This window comes from Orycteropus afer, unplaced genomic scaffold, assembly GCF_000298275.1.
Source record: "Orycteropus afer afer isolate SDZICR_OR568_19922 unplaced genomic scaffold, OryAfe1.0 scaffold00001, whole genome shotgun sequence".
In the NCBI taxonomy this organism is placed as follows: domain Eukaryota; kingdom Metazoa; phylum Chordata; class Mammalia; order Tubulidentata; family Orycteropodidae; genus Orycteropus; species Orycteropus afer.
The window spans coordinates 35,594,915-35,618,196 of record NW_006921588.1 but is presented as its reverse complement, the minus strand read 5'-3'; the positions used below and the strand labels follow the sequence as shown (position 1 = coordinate 35,618,196).

The 23,282-nt window shown below is 35.8% G+C and overlaps 1 protein-coding gene across 1 annotated transcript in view; it reads right to left on the bottom strand.

The window, feature by feature from the left end:
• SCN7A (sodium voltage-gated channel alpha subunit 7) overlaps positions 1-23,282 on the bottom strand; it is a 79,552-nt gene that overhangs the window by 14,877 nt on the left and 41,393 nt on the right. The window contains exons 13-18 of the mRNA XM_007947371.1: positions 17,880-18,236; positions 13,452-13,889; positions 9,663-9,768; positions 7,385-7,539; positions 4,285-4,458; positions 1,966-2,073 (exon numbers count right to left, since the gene is read on the bottom strand). Of these exons, the coding sequence (XP_007945562.1) occupies positions 1,966-2,073; positions 4,285-4,458; positions 7,385-7,539; positions 9,663-9,768; positions 13,452-13,889; positions 17,880-18,236 (1,338 nt within the window). The remainder of the gene's footprint in view (positions 1-1,965; positions 2,074-4,284; positions 4,459-7,384; positions 7,540-9,662; positions 9,769-13,451; positions 13,890-17,879; positions 18,237-23,282) is intronic.

Sequence of the window (23,282 nt, the reverse complement as noted above, 5' to 3'; positions counted from 1 at the left end):
GCTAACCAGAAGACTGATGGTTCAAAGCCACCAGCCACTCCTCGGAAGGAAGATGGGGCAATCTACTTCCGTAGTGATACTGCATCGGAAACCTAAGGAGGGGTCGCTATGAGTCCGGTCCGACTCGACGGCACATAACAACAACAACAACAACATGTTTTGAGAGGTCTACTGATACTTCTATTGAAAAAAATTCTATGCCTATTAGAAAATACTTATATATAAGAATAAAGCAGTGGCTACAACGGACACAAATATTTTGGTTACAAAGAGCACCCAACACCTGAAGCCTATTAAATGCATAAATATTAACTGTGTACCCCGTAGCTTTTAAAAATACTCTTTGCTCTATTTTCAAAGATAATTCAACTGTAGAACTTCAAGAGGTTGAGATAATGCTTCTGATATGGTACTGACATTGACCTAACCATGGCTACTATTTACCTAACCTTGATCTGACCATGGCTACTATCTCATTGCCTTTCTCATGAACATTTGGCATCAAGTGTTGCAATGCTTAATTTCTAACAAATAGAAGCAGCTTCTCCAGGTAATCTCTTCCTGCTTTTCTCTAAAATAGGGACAGAAAACTTGCAGATTTTGGCCTCTTTGTGCCCTGTGTATCTAACTTTGTTAAGGGGGGAAAAACACATATTTTTGATATTATAAATATTTACTTTAGTTTTATCCACTTATCCAATTTCTGGGTTTTTTGTTTTCATTTGAGAATAGGCCATCTATAGAAAATAAGCCTTGAATCTTCTATCAAATTTTCCTATCACTAAATTGCATCTGTGCTGAATTTAGCTGTTTTATCATTTTAATTACAATATTACAGTTTTCTTGAACCACCTTCTCCTGTCTTTATCTTATTTTCATTTAAAATCACAGGGAAATGTCATCATCTTGTAAATGTCCATGTCATGATTTGAAATTATATATTTTACTTGAATTTATAATAATTTTCATATAATAATTATCAATTTTTGACTTAAACCAAATATCTACTTTTTAATTTTATTTTATGTTTAACAAAGTGGAATGCCTTTAAGTACATGGCTTCCTAATCAATGGTAATTTGAAAATAGCATAAATTATAAAAAGTATACAGGTTAAACACAAATTAGTTTTCATATTAGATCCCACCATGGCATTGAATGTGATACTGAGTAATAGTAATCAATAGGCAGATTAATGTTAAACAATCTAAGTAAACCAGAAATGCCATAAAATACAATTATTATTATGAAATAAAAAGTATAATTAGACTTTTTCTGCCATTTCTGCACACAATTGATTACTGTATATCTAAATATTTATATTATTTCTGAGGGTCATAAACTGCATTTTTTTCTATTAGCTTGAAAAATATGAATTTTCATTATAGGTCCAAAGATTGAACATTGGTCATTTTTTATGGTTCAATCTATCAGCTTCCCTTACACTGTTCAGAAGAGGCTTTAAAGTTGGGTGAGAGGGAGAGGACTGGTAAGAATCCATGGTTATAATGTGTGAATCCCCACTCCCCCAAAAAATTTATTTTAAAATCAAAACTTGCAGAAATATGTTCACTCAGTAAATAACTACTTAGAATTCACAATGTTCTTATAATTTAAAAAAGTTAGCTAATAAAAGTTTCATTTCCTGACATTGTATTTTTTAAAATTGAGACAATTTTATTAATATTCATATATATCCATGTGAATTAGAATGATTTTTTTAATTGTATTTTCTCTCTCAACCATTAGTTGTTTTGTTTATCTTTACTGGTTTTCATATATCATGAGCAATGAAGACTTAGAATATTAAAATGTATAACTAACATACTTACTCCTTTTTATTTTTATGCAGTAGAATATGAGGTTTTGTTGCATTAATATTTTTAAAGATACAAATTGTTAATTTGTGGATATTTAGCTATCTAAAATAAAAACCTATAGTTTATTTTAGAAAATTTTCTCTTACCTTCATTCTTTCAAATTGAGATAGAACTCTGAGTGCCCGTAGGAATTTAATAGATATAAGTGGTTTTAGATCTTCTTGAGATTTGCCTATTAAGCTAAGACAAAAGACCTAAATAAAAAAAAGAGTAGATAGAATTTGATTTTAATTTTAATGAAAATAAACTATAAAATGCAAATTGCATTTGTAACAAAGAAGATAAACAGAGACAAACCAAGTAATCTCCAAAAAACTTTAGCATGCATTTCAAAGTATCTAAATAATGAGACAGAAAAATGTAAGAAAATAATTCTATGTTAAAATCACTTGAAAAGATAGATAAAATTTTTCTGGTAATAAGGAACATTCTATTTTCTTATTTTTTTTCTCTATTTTCAAGTAAACATATATGGGAAATTTGTTCTTTTTTACCCTACACTCAAGAGATAGTCTTGTGGCAGGCTATGAAATAAGAATGTTATCAATGTAAACATGGAAGGATGTAGACACATAAGAACAATGACTAAGAAACTGGTATATGGGCTGCATGTGTAGTGTGGTAGGGCTGGAGTAGAGGGTGAATTTATAAGAATTAACTTAAAAGATGCAGATCAGATGATGTAGGTCATTGATCAAAGATTGTAATTGCTGATAGAACTGCCTATAGAATAGGAAGCCATCTGTGCATTCAACTAAAATTATTGAGTACTTAATATAGGAGCTCTGGTGGTGTAGTGGTTAATGCATTGGGCTGTTAACCAAAAGGTCAGTGGTTTGAACCCACCAGCCCTTTCACAGAAGAAAGATGAGGCAGTCTGCTTCTGTAAAAATTTACAGCCTTGAAAACCCAATGAGGGTCACTATGAGTTGAAATTGACTTGATGGCAGCGAGTTTGGTTTGGTTTTTGGTAGTATATAACAGGAATTTTTCTAGGCACTGGGGATAAAGGAGGGAACCAAATAGTGTAAAATTTCTGTTCTCATAGAACTTATCTTTTAGTAGGAGAAGACAAACAAAAATGAAAAGCAATGAATATATTGTTGTTGTTGTTGTTGTTATGTGCCGTCGAGTCGGCCCCGACTCATAGCGACCCCTCCTTGGGTTTTCGAGGCAGTATCACTACGGAAGTAGGATTGCCCAACCTTCCTTCCGAGGAGTGGCTGGTGGGTTTGAACCGCCAGCCGTCTGGTTAGCAGGCAAGTGACTTAGCCACTATGCTACCAGAGCTCCTGCAATGAATATATTAGTATTAATATATGCAAATATACAATATTAGTGCCATGGAGAGGAATAAAGCAGAGGATGGGAAAGGGTATTGGAATAGTTGTAGTCTTAAATATAGGACTAAGGGAAAGCTTGATGTCAAAGATGTCATTTAAACAAAGACATGAATGAGGTGAGCTAGCAAAGGTTTCAGGTGAAGGGAAGAGTAAGTATAAAACATGATGGAAATAATCTTCGCATTTTTGAGGAGTGGCAAGGAGCTCAGTACTCGTGGAACAGTATATAGATGGGGAAGGGGGAAGAAGGGAGTACTAGGAGATAAGTTTGGATCATGTAGAGACTTATAGGCCTAGACTTAGGCTTTTACTCTGTGATAAAAACACAGTTACTGTCAAGTTGTTTCTGAGTCATAGTGACCCCTTGTGTTTGAGAGTAGAACTGTGATTCATAGGATTTTAATGGCTGATTTTTTGGAAGTAGATTGTCAGGGCTATTCTTCTGACGAATCTGTGGCTCAATTTGAACCTCCGACCTTTAGGTTAGCATCTGAGGGTGTTAACACTTTACACCAACCAGGGACTCTGTGAAATGGGGTGTTTATTGGAAGTTCCCAAGAAGGCAAGTGACATGAGCTAACTTCTACTTTACAAAGGTCACTGATTGCTAAGTCGAGAATCAAATGAAGGTGTGCAGTGGATAAAAAAGAGATATCTATTTGTCATTTATTATAGTAATCTAAATTTGAATAGTTTGAATTATGGTGGTAGTGGTAAAAGTTATAATAAGTAGTCTAATTTTGGACTTAAGACTTAAAGGTAAAAAAATGAGAATTTATAGATTTTAGGGTTAATATTTTCAAAGTGATGTGCAAGAAACATATTCTATTAGTATAGGGCTCATAGGTGACTATTACAATAATTCAGAAGAGAAGTGCTGGACTTTGTAAATTTTAGAGTGAGAAGAAAAGAATAAATATAGAGTGTTACAAATGAATAAAGATGGGATGTTGGTGAGTGAAAACGTAGGGAAAAGGAAAAGGAAGATCCAGGATAAGTGAAAGAATAAGAGTGAAATGTAAATTAAAAAGTTGTTCATTTTTTTTCTTTAAAAGTACATACAATAACAACCATGAAGTCCAGCCTGTACCAGGCATTAGTGAAATAAGCTTTAAAACCATATGCCATCCACTTTAGAAGCATTTCCAGAATGAAGATATATGTGAAGATCATGTCAGCATATTCTAATAAGATTTTAATAGTCTTTCTCTGATTGATATATATATCTTCAAAAGCCTGTGAGTAAAATAATTAAATATTAGTCTACACGTAATTTCTAAAAATTCATTGGCATAAAGGGTAATAAACTCATCCTGATGATTGTTCTAAACAATGATCCAAAAGCCCCTCTCAAATCAGTTAATCAAAGCTAACATAAGAAATGAAATCTTTAGCTACATCTGATATGAAAGTTATCTCTAATTTAAGGAAGCCAGCTCACACACATATGCCAACTGCTACAAAATAGTGGAGATTTAAGAAAAAAATTAATAACATATCTTCAGAAATTCATACTGCTATTATAAGAAAAAAAAGTTAATTTTTCTGTATGAATTATAAGGTAAACCAGTGGAAACATATCAATATGAAATAAAACTACAATAATTTTTCCAAAGCTTCTTAGTTCTGATCACTCGACTTTAATTTTACTGTGGAATATGCAAATTTTAGCAGCTTGGATTCTGGTGCTTATGTCAATTTCATAACTGCATGTGTGCACTGAAAAAAAAAGGCAATAAAGCATCAAAAACCTCAGGCAGACTTTCATTATTAAAATGTGTCTAAGAACAAAGAATGAATAAGGCTTAAAATAATTTTATGTAAAGAATGGTGTGATTATTAAAAATCCACCTTCAAATACAAGGAAATATAAAATAAGAATAGAATTACTGACTTTTAGATTTAGAGAAAAATAACTGATAATTTACCATACTTTCTATAGTGATAACACAGACAGAAAAATCAGTTAACATTTAGAATATGGGAAAAATACAATAAATTCAAATTACAAATTTAATATAATTACACCCAACATCAACAAATGGCACAAACTTCTCAAGTGCATATGGAACACTGTTGTGGATGTTGGTGTTGCCCGCTCACAGCCCCTTTATCACCAAGTCCACTAATTCATCAGCTGCTCTGAATGTTGCCTCAGGGCAGACAACTGAGCTCCGGTCTAGAAAATTGCTTCTGCTGAAGAAAAGCCACCTCACCCAAAAGGCCACATTCCCATTCCTAGAGAGGAACATTTCAACTAATGGCTGACTGACAGATACAAATGGCCATCCTCCTTGCTTCACTCAGGGTTGGCTAACTCTGTGGTACAATTTGGGCTCCAGAGTTTCCCCACAGGATCGAACTGAATTTTGTTTCATTTGAGGACCATGCAGAGACCTCCAATGAGGGAGGTGTCTTAAAAGACAATGCTTCTTCTTTAAGATCTGCTTCCACCTCTCCTCCTGGCCACCAGATTAATAAAATAAAAGCCAAATCTCTTCATAACCTTGCTGGGGGAAGTTTTGATATTGCTAAGAGAGAAGGAATATACACTAGAGGACTGTCAGGACTTGATAACAGGTAGTGGAAGGAAATAGGAGAGTACATCAGAGAGTGAATCCTGATGGGGCTGTGTTAATTTCCTATTGCTACTGTATAGTGCCTAAGGCACTTGACTGCTAACCAGAAGGCTGGCATTTCAAACCCACCAACCACCCCTCAGAAGGAAGATGGGGCAATCTACTTCCGTAGTGATACTGCCTTGGGAACCCAAGGAGGGGTTGCTATGAGTCAGGTACAACTTGACGGTACATAAGAACAACAATACTGTAACAAATTATCATAAATTTAGCAGCTTAAAACAAAACAAATCTATTCTTTTACAGGTCTAGACATCAGATGTCTGAAATCAATTTCAGTGGGCTAAAGCCAAGGTGCTGGGAGGACTGGTTCCTTCTGGAAGCTTTGAAGGGAGAACCTCTTCTTTCCTTTTTCAAATTCTAGTGGCTGTCTGTACTCCTTGACTTGTGGGACCTTCCTTAATCTTCAAAGTTCATTACCCCAAAATTGCTTCCATCTTCATATCGTCTTTTCCCTCTGATTCTGACTCCTTTTGTTTCTCCTTTATAAGGACTGTTGTGATTATATTGGGCCCACCTGGATAATACAGCATAATCTCCCCATTTCAAGGTCCTTAATTTAATCACATCAGCAATGTCTGTTTTTCCATATAGAATACAATTTAAACTTCCAGAAATAGGATGTGGACATGTTGTTGTTGTTGTTGTTATGTGCCGTAGAGTCAAACCCAACTCATAGCGACCCCTCCTTGGGTTTCCGAGGCAGTATCACTATGGAAGAAGGATTGCTCAACCTTCCTTTCATATTTGGAGACTATTACTCAGTCTACTATGGACTAGATCAAGGGGGATAGAATACAAAACTTCATAAAGGGAAAATGTGTTGATACGAGGACACTCTCCAGTGACATAAGATCTACCATCCTGGAAGATCTCAAGGTGATGGTTCAAATATTTTGGGATAGTTCTCAGAAGGTACAAAAACTGATAGCCTCCTCAAAATAAGATACACATGCTAGAAATTTCATTACGAAGAAGGGTCAAATATCTTTAAAACAGTAAAACAGAAGAAACAGTGCCATGGACTGAAGAAGCTAATGCCGGAAGCCTCTCAAAATTCATTACCCAGGAGTAAGAAAATGTCCAGATTTTTTGATGCTTCACAAAATTTTCCTTTATGTATTTTCTTTTAAAATGAAAGAGTATTTTTTTTTAATTCTTAAAAAAATTACTTGACTAAATTTTAAAAACATGTTCCTTGACAAAACTTTTAGTGGTTGTTATTTTCATTTAACTACTATAATTGTTTCAGTTTGCTAATAACTTGGGCCCTCACTTATCCTTTATTTATGCTAGAAAACAAGTTGTATTATTTAAAGATTATGTGTGTGTGTGTGTGTGTATGCTATTGATGATATTATTGTATTTTTTTCCCCCCCACAGAACAAGTTCCAAGGATTCATCTTTGTTTTGTTGCCATAGTACATATTCTGGAGAATAGTAACTTGGATGGTGACTTACTGTATTAAGAGAATTATGATACATTTGCTCCCATACAAATATACACATGGGCTGCTACTTACCAGAGCACCAGTGCTGAGCAGTGTGACTAGCCCAATAAAACACTTAAACCAACTGTTTTCTACTATCTTGCAGCAAGTTTTCCTTATGTTCTTCCAAATTTTTCCTTTTTTGGACTCTCTACTGATTTGACTGGGTGAAGATCTCCGTTCATGACCTGCCAAGAATGACACTGTTAAGAACCAAAACCTAGAATATATATGATCATGGAAACATCTCAAAATATCCACCATCTACTTTAGAGATAATTTATTTACAGATTCTAATATAGGGAAGTGGTCTGTGATTTAAAAACACTTAATTTTTACCCTTTCTGTACTGGCTACTATAGCCATGGAGGAAAACAAAAACACATTTAACTTGATATATGAAGGAATAAGTTGTGAAAGACAGTATAATTTAGAAGAATACCCTCTCACCTCCCTGAAACAGAGTTTGAGAATAGAACTTATCCACCATCCTTACTAAAAAATGAACATACAAATGTATACGTCTTCTAAATGTTGTATTTTGGTGTAATGTCTGAAAATTTACCTTTTGAAGATACACTTGGCATAACAAGCATTCCATTTAAAAGCATATTTATGAGCTGTTAAGAGGCTGTTTAAGTCAATTAAATTGCTTTGATCCATTTTTTAGGTGGCATGGTAATGGGAATTTTGATTGAGACTTGAAGAAATGAAGGTGGATTGAGGTTAAAGTCAAAACATTGATTTTAGAATTTGCCTAGAGTCAAATTCTTTATCACTCATCAAAAGAATTTAAGAAGCATTATTTCCCTGTCTTAGCTGTTATAAGTGCTAGAACAATACAAGCTAGTGAAAGCAGATTCTCAGTTTGCATATGGGAATTTGAGCATTTAACAACAAACATTTGACAACTTTCCAGTGGTTTCAAATATCCAGAACCTGTAGTAATTTGTTAATCTTGCTAGGAAACTAATATGAATTATAAGTCATCAAGAAATTTGTATATCTATTAATCAGTCATTTGTCTGAATCCTTACAGATTTTTAATATTCAATGTGTAATATAAAATATATTACCATTATATGATTTGTAGTGTTATGGAAGTCATATTTTCAAATGAATATTTTAAATACTGACCTTATTGCATGAAATTTAAAATATATTACTTCCCTCTAACAAACAATCCTAGGAGCTCTTGTAGCGTAGTGCCTAAGGCACTTGATTACTAACCAGAAGGCTGGCGGTTCAAACCCACCAGCCACTCCTCGGAAGGAAGGTTGGCCAATCTACTTCTGTAGTGATATTACCTCAGAAACCCAAGGAGGGGTCGCTATAAGTCAGGTCTGACTTGACGGCACATAACAACAACAACAACAAATAATCACTATTTGATGCTGCATCAACTATTCATTTTCTCTTTTACCCCTAAATATTTCTCTATTCTAATGCAAACAGTTAGTTACCTGTAAAATGAAATGGGAATGTTTTATATATTTTTCCAATATTTCTTCTAGCATGAAACATGTATTTTGGAATCAATCTATCATATCCCATTTATACAATACCACAATATATCTCTTCTGCATTAGCTATATCAATCATTTATCTCTGTAATCTAAGTTAATGAAGAAGTAGTATAGTGATGATGATAATTATAATTATTATCACTGTGTACTTATATGTGTATTTGATAGGATCTTGTCTAAGATTTTATATATATGTGTGTGTAGACTTAAATAATTATATAGATATAGATGTCTCTCTATATATTAATTTAGTCTGAAACAGAATAAAAGGAAGGTTATATAAAAGCTAAAAATGTGGCTGAGATTTGAACTCTGTTCACCTTGATTCCAGATGCAATACTCTTAACTATTACATTGTGCCTCCTAGGAAACAGGTTTTCCCTTTATTCTAAATGTTGGTTTCCTTTTTTTAACATTAATTAGTATCTTCCAGGATACACATACACAAATGTTCATGTGTGTGCATATCCCTTAGCCCAGTTAATATATTCTGTAATATAAAAAATATATTATCTAATAATATTATTTAAGTTGAAAGAAATTTAACTTAATTTCAAGAGCTCTGGTAGCATAGTGCCTAAGGCATTTGACTGCTAACCAGAAGGCTGGCGGTTCAAACCTCCAGCCACTCCTCGGAAGGAAGGTTGGGCAATCTACTCCTGTAGTGATGCTGCCTCAGAAACCCAAGGAGGGGTTGGTATGAGTTGGGTTCGACTCAACAGCAGTGAGTTTGGTTGTTTTTAGGTTTTCAAGATCATGATCAAAGGTACTTATATTTCTCTTACCATTTTTAAGATGCTTTGTCTTCTCATGTTCATAGACCATTTCTTCTTCTTCAGAGATAGCAATATCGACTGTACTGCATTCTGATGAGCTAGATTGTTTTACTTTCTGAAAAGTAAAGTCCCATCAAAAAGTTGCAATCAAGTTTCATTTATTCATTTTAAATAAAGTTTACTTTGTTTACAGGAGTCAGAAAAATTATGTTTAGAAGAAATGTTGTCAGGGTCAAAAGATTTTAGGACACTCTCATAATTGACATTAAAATGCAGTGATGTGAGTTGAAATTTATAAAAATTCTTAAAATAATTTTAGATGAAAATTAATATTTTGATTATTACACTGTCATCCTAAAGATATACAGGCTACCTCCAACTTATGAAAATGTTGGAGTTTCATGTTTTTCTTGCTATTGATACCTTTTTCCACAAGGTTCTCGTTGACGCTATTTCATTTAAATGAAATAGCATAAAAATATGAGCATATCTGAGCACATGCTACCTGAATTTAGAAATCATATCAAAAAGAGATTTGATGCATTGAACACTAATGATCAAAGATCAGACAAGTTGTGAAATGACATCAGCAACACCATAAATGAAGAAAGAAAAATTGAAAGCATAGGAAAGAAAGAAAAGACTAAGATGGAACTCAGAAGAAACTGATGTTTTCTCTTGAACATAGAGCAGCTAAAATGAATAGAAGAAATGATGAAGTAAAAGAACTGAATAGAAGATTTCAAAGTGCAGCTCAATAAGAAAAAGTATAGTATTATAATGAAATGTGCAAAGATCTGAAATTAGAAAATCAAAAGGGAACAATATGCTCAGCATTTCTCAAGCTTAAAGAAATGAAAACAAGTTCCCATCTTTAGTTGCTATATTGAAGGTTCTATGGGCAAAATAGGAGCTCTGGTAGCATAGTGCCTAAGGCACTTGACTGCTAACCAGAAGGCTGGCGGTTCAGACCCACCAGCCACTCCTCGGAAGGAAGGTTGGGCAATCCTACTTCCGTAGTGATACTGCCTCGGAAACCCAAGGAGGGGTCGCTATGAGTCAGGGCCGACTCGATGGCAAACAACAACAACAACAATGGACAAAATATTGAATGACACAAGAAGCATCAAAAGAAGATGGATGTAATAAACAGTGATATTGAACAAAAGACAATTGTTCTACATTCCACCATTTCAGGAGACAGCGTATGATCAAGAACCAATGGTAATGAAGGAAGAAAACTAAACTGCACTTGAAAGCTTTGGTGTAAAACAAGGCTCCAGGAATTGATGGAATACTGATTGCCATGTTTCAACAAACTGATGCAACACTGGAAGTGCTCACACATTTATGCCAAGAAATTTGGAAGACAGCTACCTGGTCAATCAACTGGAACAGATGCATATTTGTGCCCAATGTAAAGAAAACTGATCCAATATAATGCAGAAATTATTGAACTATTTCATTAATATCACAGGCAAGTAAAATTCAGCTAAAGATAATTCAGAAACAGTTGCAGCAGTACATAGGCAGGAAACGACAAAAATCAAGCTGGATTCACAATGAACAAAGAAGATAACAAAAGAATTGATGCCTTTGAATTATAGTGTTGGTGAAGAATATTGAACATACCATGGACTGCCAGAAAAATGAACAAAACTGTTTTGGAAGAAGTACAGCCAGAATGCTCCTTAGATGTGAAGATGGTGAGATTCATGTCACATACTTTGGAGATATTTTCAGGACAAATCAGTCCTTAGAGAAAGACATCATGCTTAATAAAGTATATACACTGCCATCGAGTCAGATCTGGCTCATAATGACCCCTCCTTGGGTTTCCAAGGCGGTATCTCTATGGAACTAGATTGCCCAATTTTCCTTCTTAGGAGTGGCTGGTGGGTCTGAACCTCCAGCCTTCTGGTTAGCAGTAATATCTTAGGCACCAGGCAAGAGGAAGACCCTTGATGAGATGGACTGACACAGCAACAATGGGCTCAAACACAGCGACAATTGTAAGGATGGTGCAGGACTGCGCAGTGTTTCTTTCTGTTGTACATAGGGGTCATTATGAGTCAGAACTGACTTGACAGCTCTAAGTATGACCAACAGTGTAAAAATAAATCATCCCTTGATGCTAATGATGGCTAGACAATGGTACACTTTACCTTTACTATAAAATCCATTTCAGATGTTCTTTTGTATGTCATCATAGCACAGAATTGCCAGTTATCCTAAAGTGAGATGAAGTACTGACACAGAATAGAGCCATGGATAGATCTGGGATAGTGGTCTCAGTTTTGTGGGAGATGGCTCCTTGTGGGGATTGACCACCCTTCCCTCCTTTCCCACTCTGTTCAAGGCTATCTAGGACAGGCTGGTCATTGTCATGTATGTGTGGCAATAATGCAAATGATCTGGTTTGCTTTTACTTGTAATGATTTCTTAACAATGCTTTATTTTAGTTTATTTAAGAATGAATATACTCCATATTAACCTTTAAAATCACCAAGATCGTAAAGTTAATAACATGTAACCCAGATTTTCTAATTAAAAGGAGATAAAACTATTTAAATATTTGGAAATCTGTCTTATTACTTAAAAATTAAGACAAATTCTAAGTAGAATATATAAAAAGGAATTTATAAATATTTTGTTTCCTACTCTTCTCCAATCCCTGTCATCTGAGATGATTGACCTGTGGTTCTGAGGAAAGGAGACCATGGTGACAATCCCATCTGTGTATGTGTAGCTTTCTGTTAAGTTACATTTCTTTCTAAGACATAATGCTGCTTACAACCATATATCTGTCTCTGGTAGGGTATACTTTTGGAAGCTAAGTGAACTATAACATCTATCCTTCTTTTACTGTGACTGACTTTTTCTTTTTCTGTCAATAAACCCTGTAGGGTTCTGGTGGCATAGTGCCTAAAGCACTTGACTACTAACCAGAAGGCTGGCGATTCAAACCCACCAGCCACTCTTCAGCCACTCTTCAGAAGGGCAATCTACTTCCATAGTCATACTGCCTCAGAAACCCAAGGAGGGGTCACTATGAGTCAGATCCAACTGGACAGTAGTGAGTTTAATGGTCAATAAAGAGGATCTCTGGTGGTGCCGTGGTAAAGCATTTGGTTGCTAACCAAAAGGTTGGCAATTTGAACCCATCAGATGATCCACCGGAGAATGATGAGGGAGTCTGCTTCCATAAAGATTAACAGGCTTAGAAACCCTATAGGGGTTGCTGTGAGTTGCAATCAACTCGATGACAGTAGGTTTAAAGGCTAATAAGGTCATAAATTGCTTACAATTCAAAGTAGTAGTATTTCTTTGTTCTTTTAGTCAACTCAGTGATATATGTTATGAATGTATGTTACAAAAATGAACTGATTAAAATCTTAGAATGTTAGCAATCTTAGCATTCTTCTAGTTCAGTCTCCTGTTATAAAGATGATAAGTCCCAGGGGAGTTTAGTGATTTTTGTGATCATACAGTGATTGCAAAAGGTTAAGTTTCTTTAGTGTGCTTTTCATCACATCATACTACCTGCTAGTTACATAATTGTTACATTTATATCAGCTAATGTTTACTAGTGCTTACTATATACTAGGCTTTTCACACCTGTTGACCTATTAAGTATAGCATTAAGTATAGCATTATGTTTGTTCATACAATAAACAGCAAGTAGGGTAGAGAAGGAGTCACTTGAGTATTCGACTCTGAAACTTCAGCACTGATTCACTTCCTTATAAATGATGCCATTGATCAACACCAAACCTTTGGGAGAGTTAAGCATCTTACCTCTTTGCTGCTTCCATCAGCTGACTTGCTCTGAATTTCCTTATTATCTAGGTTTTCTATATCAGATTCTCCTGAAGCAATTGGTACAGTTTCTGAGACACTAGGACTGGGAATAAGTGATTGATTCTCATTTTCAGTCATTGTGTTCTTCTCTGTGCCACTGCTTTTTTCCTTATCCTTGAGGAAATCTTGAGTGTTGCTCAATTCAGAAAGGGTGTTGTCAGAAATAGTGTCTTTAATATATGTATCATTTATATTTTCCAATTTCTCCTTCTTAGCATTTTGTTTCTTGCATAATGTTTTTAAAAGAACATAATTTATTCCTTTTTTAATCCTTGCCACTGCAAGCTGGACATTTTTTGCTTCTTTGTTGTTTTCAATGGTTGTAGACTTGTATGAACAGAATGAGCTCACCAAAGCCAAAAACAGGTAAAATATCTTAAAAAGAAAGGAAAAGGAGGCTAAATGTATTTCATTTTTTTCTTTCTTTTTTTAATGCAATGTAAAAATCCTTAAAATTCTGCTGCGTGATGTTTGAAAACTGAACACATGAACAAAAAATAAGTACAATGGTATTCGGTTCTTACTCACCCACAATAGGTCAGATGATATACTAGGGGTTTGTGTAAACAGATCACATTTATTACCACAGTAGTTTAGGAAATATGATGTCTTCATATTTTATAGATGAAAAAGACAGAGCTTACTGATGTCAAGTTTATCTTATTCCAAGATTCATTTTCTTTCACTGAACCCAGCTGCCTCTCCCGAAGGTGATAAAATTAATTCTTACTCCAGGAGGGCTGACTTCACTTTAGCCCTATCCCTGTAAGATGTGTAATGATTATGAAAACCCTTGGTAACTCTTCATGAGGTGAGAACTCTCCATGTTCCTAAAGCCCACATCTAATTGTTCCTGAGACAGGAAAGCACAGGTGTTGGGATAGGTTAGTTGATTCCCTGTTATAATAAATTTGGTCAAACAAGAAAGTGATAGTGAAAGAATTGTTCTCCATATTTGTGAAGTCATTTTGAACCAATGAAAAGTCTATGTTTTTATAAATACTACATTATTGAGATATTAGATCAAGGAACGTTCAGTTTCTGGAGAGTCGGATGTTAATCATGTTTGTAATTGCAGGGTTTGTATTATATTTCTGGGTTCTTATGTTACAGATTTAAAATGATCACTTTCTTACACTTCAAGTAGTAATTCTAACTTTGTGTTTATTCTGGCAGCTTTACCATCTCTCTTCATATTTTTGAGCTTTGGCATACTCGCGGTTCAAACCCACCAGCCACTCCTCGGAAGGAAGATGAGGCAATCTACTTCCGTAGTGATACCGCCTCGGAAACCCAAGGAGGGGTCGCTATGAGTCGGGGCTGACTTGATGGCACATAACAACAACAACTATTACTTTATACTTTAAATATCACTGTAAAGGGAAGACTTCAAATGCTATACACATTTTATTTAGGAATATACGTATGTATGCATACACACACATACACACACACACGGTTAAGAGTTTTCTACCTATCTTTCTGATGTTGATATTTTAACTTATTGGAACTTCTTTTTAAAAATAATTATACTTACTATTTATATGTAAGGAGCACTGGTGGCGTATTGCCTAAGGCATTTGACTGTTAACCAGAAGACTGACGGGTGGTTCAAACCCACCATCCACTCCTCAGAAGGAAGAATGGGCAATCTACTTCTGTAGAAATATGCCTTGGAAACCCAGGAGGGTCCTTATGAGTTGGAAACAACTAGCTGGCAGTGAGTTTGGTATTTTAGTTTTTATTTTCATAAAATAATATAATTAAGTATAGAAAGATCTCCAAACATGCATGATAAAACAACTTTCAGAACTCCACACTGCACAGTTATTTAAGACATTTTATAAATTATTGCTTTTGCATACAATGATATTTTTTAAAGTTTTTTTCACTTTAAAACGAGAGTCATTGTTTGAATTTTATTGTCAGGAATAGCTCAAAATTAAATTTTCAAAATATGAATAGCTCCCTCTTATAGAATTGAAAGATGGAAAAAAGTACACAATCTCACAATTTCTATCCTTGCATTTAATTTCTCTCTCTCTCTCTCTCTCTATATATATATATACACACACACATATACATATATGTATATATGTACATACACATATATGTTACATGATGGTCTATAGATGGATGTTTGTTGAAGGGAATAAAGCAAAAAGGACTTAATAAGCCAACCAATATGATGACCAATCAATTGGAAATGTTTGTTCATACAATGCTTTTCTATCATGAAATCCTTCCTGCTCGTTGATTTGGCAATTGGGACTACTAGAGATAAGAAAAAAAAGGTGAAATAAGGTGGACTGCAAAGACAAAGAAACAGACATGCTGCACATATGTGTTGTTTCCCACGTGGCTTTTAATTCTGATAATGAAAGCCTGCCTTTTATTTGGGAAATCTCACTTCTTCCTCATTATCAGTCACATAGTTTGGATTTTGATTAATTCTGTGTCCAAGGAAGAGTTCTGAGTGGCTTAGCATAATCAATTATTCTGTACTCTGGGCAGTAGAGATAGGTTCAGAAATGGACATGCAGCTCAATTAGAACTAATGAGCTAGTAAGAGAAGTTTACTGTGGCTTCCAGAAAAGATATGCTGTCTTCTACCAGACTTGATGTAATATGAAGCTTTAGACTTCAATAGCCATCTTAGTACCACAGAGGTTAACAGCCAGCCAAGAGCATAGAGAAAAAACTGAAGTATGAAAAAGAACTAGCTCTAATGATCCCATCTGAAACTCAGGGTCACACCACAACTAAAGTGAGATTTAACTCTGATATATTGAGTTATATTCTCATTTTTGTGTCAGCTAGTTTGAATATCATCTTATGTTACTAGGAGTTGAAAGAATTCTAATAACTACAGAGGAAGGGACACATTTTTCCATTAATTTGATTTGTATTTATTAACATATTTTTCATGTTGGGCAGTGTTCTAGGGTTTAATGATTAGAGCAGAGTTATGGTTATTACCCTCATGGTTATTACCCTTAAAGGGTATGGTTATTACCCTTAAAGCTCACAGTTTAATGAAGAGAATGTATAAGCACATCAAAAAATTGAACATAATGTCAGTATTATAAGAGTATGACTGAGGTATGGCCAGGGTGACATACAAGCAGTGAGCAAAGGCACAGATACAATTGAATTTAACCTGTGTGTTCAATGAGTCTTCTGGTACATGCAACTTGATGTCTACAATTTATTAGTTAAAAACAGATATTGAATCTTTTTTCTGTAAGAGTAGTTTTCTTTTATAAGTCATACCTATTTCTCAGAATAAATTAAAGTTACTTGCTCAATTCATGTAACACCACTTCTTTAAAAGTGAAAGTTGTTCCTCTTAGTTAATGCATAACAGTTTTATGAACCAGTAGTTTTCAAAATTTGCTGCACAATAACCCACACAGATTTTTTTTTTAACAAATCTGATGCCCAGGTCATGTCCAAAAGCCATTAAAAATAGAATCTCAGGAATGAGTCTAAGACATCAGTATATATATATATATATATATATATATATATATATATATAATTATTATTAATTCCCCAGGTAATCACAATGTACATCCAAATTTGGACAACCAAAGTTTCATTTAAGTTCCTCTTGAAATGTAATGTGTATACCTGTCAGCTGCGGATATTGCTAATATATAATTCTGTTTCCATGGGTTTGAAATGGGGTCTGAGAGTGTGCAGTGCAAACAAGTTCTCAAGTGATGCCAATGCTACTTTGAGTAGCAAGGTTATAACCCTCTCTACTAAAGATACAATTCAAGTTGCATATGCAATTTTCAACTTCCACTGCTTAAAAGGTTAAAAAAAAAAAAAAAGTAAAGCTAATTTTAAAATGTATTTTGTTGTTGTTGTTATGTGCCGTCGAGTCAGCCCCGACTCATAGCGACCCCTCCTTGGGTTTCTGAGGCAGTATCACTACAGAGGTAGGATTGCCCAACTTTCCTTCCGAGGAGTGGCTGGTGGGTTTGAACCGCCAGCCTTCTGGTTAGCAGTCAAGTGCTTTAGCCACTATGCGACCAGAGCTCCCAAAATGTATTTTATTTAACCCAATTTATGCAAAATATTATTTAAAATGTATTCAGTGTAAAAATTATTCATGAAATAATTTACTTTCTTTTTGGGGTGTAATTCTTCAAATCCAGTGTGTATTTTACACTTACAGGGATTTCTATTTGAACCAGTCATATTTCAAATGATCAATAGCTATATGTGGCTAGTGGCCACCATATTGAACAGAAGAACAGTTATAGGCCATTGGGTCCCATCAACTCACATCATGAATAGGACAGACTACATTATGTCATTTTTTCTAAGGAAAATGTAAAGCAACTGTTTACTTACCAGTAAGTTTCCAATTAAAATAACCATCATGTAAAAAGGAATACATGTGATTCGGTTTGCCACCTCCAAGCACTCCCATAAGGTCTCTATCCATTCTCCACAAAGAATCCGGAACACATTCAGGTAGGAGTGGAAGAAGTCATGCATATGCCAGCGTGGGGGCTGACAGTCTTGGTCTATACTGCAAACACAGTTTTTGTAACTTGCACCAAAGATCTTCAACCCAAGCACAGCAGAGAAGACAGTGAACATGAACAATAGCAGGATCAAGTTTTTCAGGGCCACCAACGAGGTACTAAGAGTCCACATTAGACTCCTAAATGTTGGCCAATATTTCCCCAGCTTGAAAATTCGCAGCTAAGAGAGCAATGTAAAAAACAAGAAAAAAACAAGTAAGAAAAACCTTGTTAGTATTTATTACGATGTATGTATATTTTAAAATTTTATCAACATTAAACATACACACATATATAATCTTTAAAGTAATATTGAGTTTTAAATATTATTAACACTAACTACTGGGTATTCATTTTATGTGTAATACATAATACATCTTTTTCTATAATTATATATACTAAATTCATATATATTCTCTTCTACCGATTGTCAGTCCTCATTTCAATATTATACTTTTGGTGGTGGGAGAGTCTGGATATTCTTCGCATTATTTTCTTTTATTTTGTAACTAAGTATTTTTTATATTTTTATTGTAATGTGGGTGAATGTTTACAGAGCAAATTGGTTTTCTGTTTAACAATCCATGCACTTTCTGTTCTGTGACTCTGAGTGTAATCCCCACAACGTAACAGCACTCTTCCCACTTCTCCCCTGTGTTTACCGTTTCCACATGACCTTCTTTCCTAATCCTTCCTATCTTCTGAGCTTTATCCCTGGGCAAATGCTGCCCTTTTGATCTTATATGCTTGTTCTAAGGAGTGTGTATCTCCCTGGTGTTATTATTCACCTTAAAGGCCTGTGTGGTAGTTAAAGTTGTTTGTCAAATTTGCTGGGTCATAGCTTTGAGTGGCAGGGCATCTAGAGGTAGTTGTTCCCCATGTTAATATAATCACCTCCATGTTTGAATCTGCTCTGAGCAGCTAAGTAGTTGACTTCGGGGTGTGGCCTGCTGCCAGCATATAAGGAGAAGCTTTGAGAAATGTCTCTAATTTTTTGGCATGTTTGCATCCTGCATTTGGCCTAGTCTTCATCTCAAGTTTGGACTTGAACCGCTGGTCTGTCATGTTGCGTGCCAATCATGGGGTTGTAACATTTTATCTGTTGATGTTTGGTTCATTTGCCTCAGTAGCCTGCAGCTGTCTGAGTTATAAAAACCTTCTAGTTCCACTTGTTGTTGTTGTTGTTATGTGCCGTCGAGTCAAACCCAACTCATAGCGACCCCTCCTTGGGTTTCCGAGGCAGTATCACTACGGAAGTAGGATTGCCCAACCTTCCTTCCGAGGAGTGGCTGGTGGGTTTGAACTGCCAGCCGTCTGGTTAGCAGGTAAGTGTCTTAGCCACTATGCTACCAGAGCTCCCACTGGGCCTGGAATAAGAGGCAGAACTAAAATGCAAGGTTGAGGGGCCTTCACCCAGCCCCTAGAACCAGCACTCTGAATTTGGACTTTTAGCCACCTAAACTATAACAGAATAAATTCCTGTTTGTTAAAGCCTCCACTAGTGGTATTTCTGTTATAGCAGCACTAGAGAACCAAGACAGCCTGTTTATCATTTATCTGAAAGTTGAGCCATGGGGGTAAGTTCGGTTCTGGAGCTGAAGGATAGCTAAGGGTCACAGTCTTGGGTGTTCTACCAGTCTCTGTCAGGCTAGTAAGCCTAGTCTTTTCCTTTTAATTATTTTTTTTTGTTCCATATTTATCTCACACTCTATCCAGGACCTCCTTTTTTAATCCCTTTCAGAGCAGACGGCAGTAGTAGCTGGGCACCATCTAGTTCTTCTGGTCTCAGGGTCTTTGAAGCTGGGATTCACATGGTGCATTATTAGTCCTTTGGACCAATTGTTTCTTTGTGTCTTTGATTTTCATCATTCTTCTTTGTTCTGAATGGGAGACCAATAGTTACACCACAGATGGCTGTTCACAAGCTTCTAAGACCCCAGTCTTAGAATGTAGAACATTGTCTTTGTGGACTATGTTATGCCAATTGTCATTGGTGTCCCCTGACACTATGATCCTGAGCCCCCAGGCCCAGAGCCAATATTCTATTATTATAATTATTTTACATATAATTATTATATTTATATAATTATAATTATGTATATGCAATTATATTTATTTCATGTTTAGATATCTGATAAAGGCAAGTATTCATTCTTTGTTTTTCTTATTATGTTGTATATCTTTTCTAAATTTTCACAGGATAATAATGAAAAACATTCTTAGAGTCCACTGACTTTCATTGATGGTCTTAATGCATATATCTCTTTTTAAAAAAATTGATTGTGATGAAATATATATAACAAATAGTTTGCCATTTTACCCATTTTAAAGTGCATGATTCAATGACATTAATTAATTCACCATGTTGTGTTACCAATACTGTATCTATTTCCAGAAGTTTTACATCTCTCCAAACAGAAACTCATTACCCCTTTAACAATAACCCCAATTACTTCCTCCATGTTGTTGTTGTTATGTGCCGTTGAGTCGGATCTGACTCTTAGCGACCCCTCCTTGGGTTTCTAAGGCAGTATTACTACAGAAATAGATTGCCCAACTTTTCTTCCAAGGAGTGGCTGGTGGGTTTGGACCACCAGCCTGGTTAGCAGTCAAGCGGCTTAGGCACTAAGCTACCAGAGCTCTTTACTTCCTCCATACAAAAGAACAAACAAGTACACCCTCGGCCATTGAGTTGATTCCAACTCATAGTGACCTCCATGGGATTTCCAGAGCTGTAAATCTTTATAGAAGAAAACTGTCTTATCCTTCTCCCATGGAGTAGCTGGTGAGTTTGAACTGCTGACCTTCTGGTTAGCAGCCTAATGACTTCCCACTATGCCACTAAAGCTCCCTTCCTCCCTCCAGTCCCTTGTAACTACTAATAAACTTTTGTCTTCATACAATTTCCTAATCTAGATATTTCATATACTTAGGACTGTATAATATTTGTCCCATTCATCTGTTTCACTCAGTATAATGTTCTCAAGGTATATCCATGTCATGATATGTATCAAAATTTCATTTTTCTCTAAAATGAATACATTTCTTTATTAGCTGAATTATATTCAATTGTATTGCTATACTACATTTTGTTTGTCCATTCATCTATTGATGGACACTTGGGTAGTTTCCAGTTTAAGATATATTCCTAGGAATAGAATTGCTGGGTCATATGGTAATTTCTTGTTTAGCTTTTTGAAGAACCACAAATTGTATTCCATAAAATTGTTGTTATTAGATACTGTTGATTTTTCTCTGACTCATAGTGACCCTGTGCACAACAGAATGTAGCACTGTGCAGTCCTGGCCATCCTCACATCCTTGCTATGCTAGAGCTCATTGTTGCAGCCACTGTGTCAATCCATCTCTTTGAGGGTCTTTCCCTTAGATGATGTCCTTCTCCAGGAACTGGTCCCTCCTGATAGCATATGCCAAGGACAACAGCCAAAGTCTCACCATCCTTACTTCTAAGGTGAATTTTGTCTATACTTCTTCCTAGACATATTTGTTCTTTCCTCTTGAAGTCTGTCAAACCAAAACCAAACTCATCATCAAGTCAGATCCGATTCATAGCCATCCCTCCTTGGGTTTCCAAGATGATATCACTATGGAAGTAGATTGCCCCATCTTCCTTCTGAAGAGAGGTTGGTGTGGAAGTCTGTAGTATAGTAAATATTCCTCACCAACATTATCACTCAAAACATCAATTCTTCAATGTTCCTTATTTATTGTCCAGCTTTTGCATATATATGAGGAGCTCTGGTGGTGTAGTGCCTAAGGCATTTGACTGCTAACCAGAAGGCTAGCGGTTCAAACCCACCAGCCACTCCTCAGAAGGAAGATTGGGGAATCTACTTCCATAGTGATACTTCCTTGGAAACCCAAGGAGGGATCACCATGAGATGGATCCAACTTTATAGCAGTGAGTTTAGGTTTTTTTTTTTTTTTTTTTTTATGAGGCTATTGAAAATAGCACAACTTGGGTTAGATGCGTATTAGTCTTGGCATAGTGCCTAAGGCATTTATTTGACTGCTAACCAGAAGACTGACAATTCAAACCCACCAGCCACTCCTTGGAAGGAAGATTGGGCAAACTACTTTCATAGAGATACTGCCTTGTAAACCCAAGGAGGGGTCACTATGAGTAGGGTTCAACTCGACAGCAGTGGGTTTGTTTTTTTGGTTAGTCTTCTAAATTATATCTTTGGTCTTTAACACTTTAAAGAGGTCTTTTGCAGTAGATTTTCCCAGTGCAATATGATGTCTCATTTCTTGACTGCTGCTCCCATGAGTGTTAATTGTGGATCCAAGTAAAATGATATCTTTGACAACTTCAATCTTTTCTCCATTTATTGTCTAGTGGTATGCTCATTTTCTTTATGTTGAGGTGTAATCCATACAATGACTGTAGTCATTGATCTTCATCAGTAAGTGTTTCAAGTTATCTTCATTTTCGGTAAGCAAGGTTGTGTCATCTGCATGTAACAGGTTGTTAATGAGTCTTCCTCCAATTCTGATGCCATGTTCTTCACATTGTCTAAGAGAGACTGGGAAGAAGGATGGGGCCATTCACTTCTGAAAAAATTGACCAATGAAAGCCTTATGAATAGCAGTGAACTGATATACTACTGGAAAGCTTTATGAATAGCAGTGAAATATTTTCTGATATATTGCCAAAAGATGAATCTAAGATTGGAAAGCATTCAAAATATAATTGGGGAAGAGCTGTGTTTTGGTTATTTTGTGCTACTCTAACAGAAAATATACCACAGATGGGTGGTCTTAACAAGCAGGGATTTAGTCTCTTGCAGTTTTGGAGGTTAGAAGTCCAAGTTCAAAATGCCAGCTCTAGGGGCTAGGTGAAAGCCCCTCAACCTTGGGCTTTAGTTTTATCTCTTGCTCCCAGCCCACTGCAGTCTTTGTGGCCCCCTATGTCAGGCCCCCTATGTCTGACTCGATGGCAGTGAGTTTTTTGTTTTCTTTTTTAATGGTCACTCATACCCATAACAAAGGTCAAGTCTAAGCAAGCCCCTAAGAGGCACTGGGTCTCCAGAGCAAGGTAAGCACGGGCGTTCTTGTGCTTACTCACTGGTCTGCACTGAACACTTTCCCTTGTTACCCTCCCAAGAGGTACTGGGTCTCCGGGAGCAAGGTAAGCACGGGCGTAGCACAGAGTAGCAGGCCGGAAGAGCAGGAGAAAGGGGTAAAACCCAGGAAGCCAAAGAGA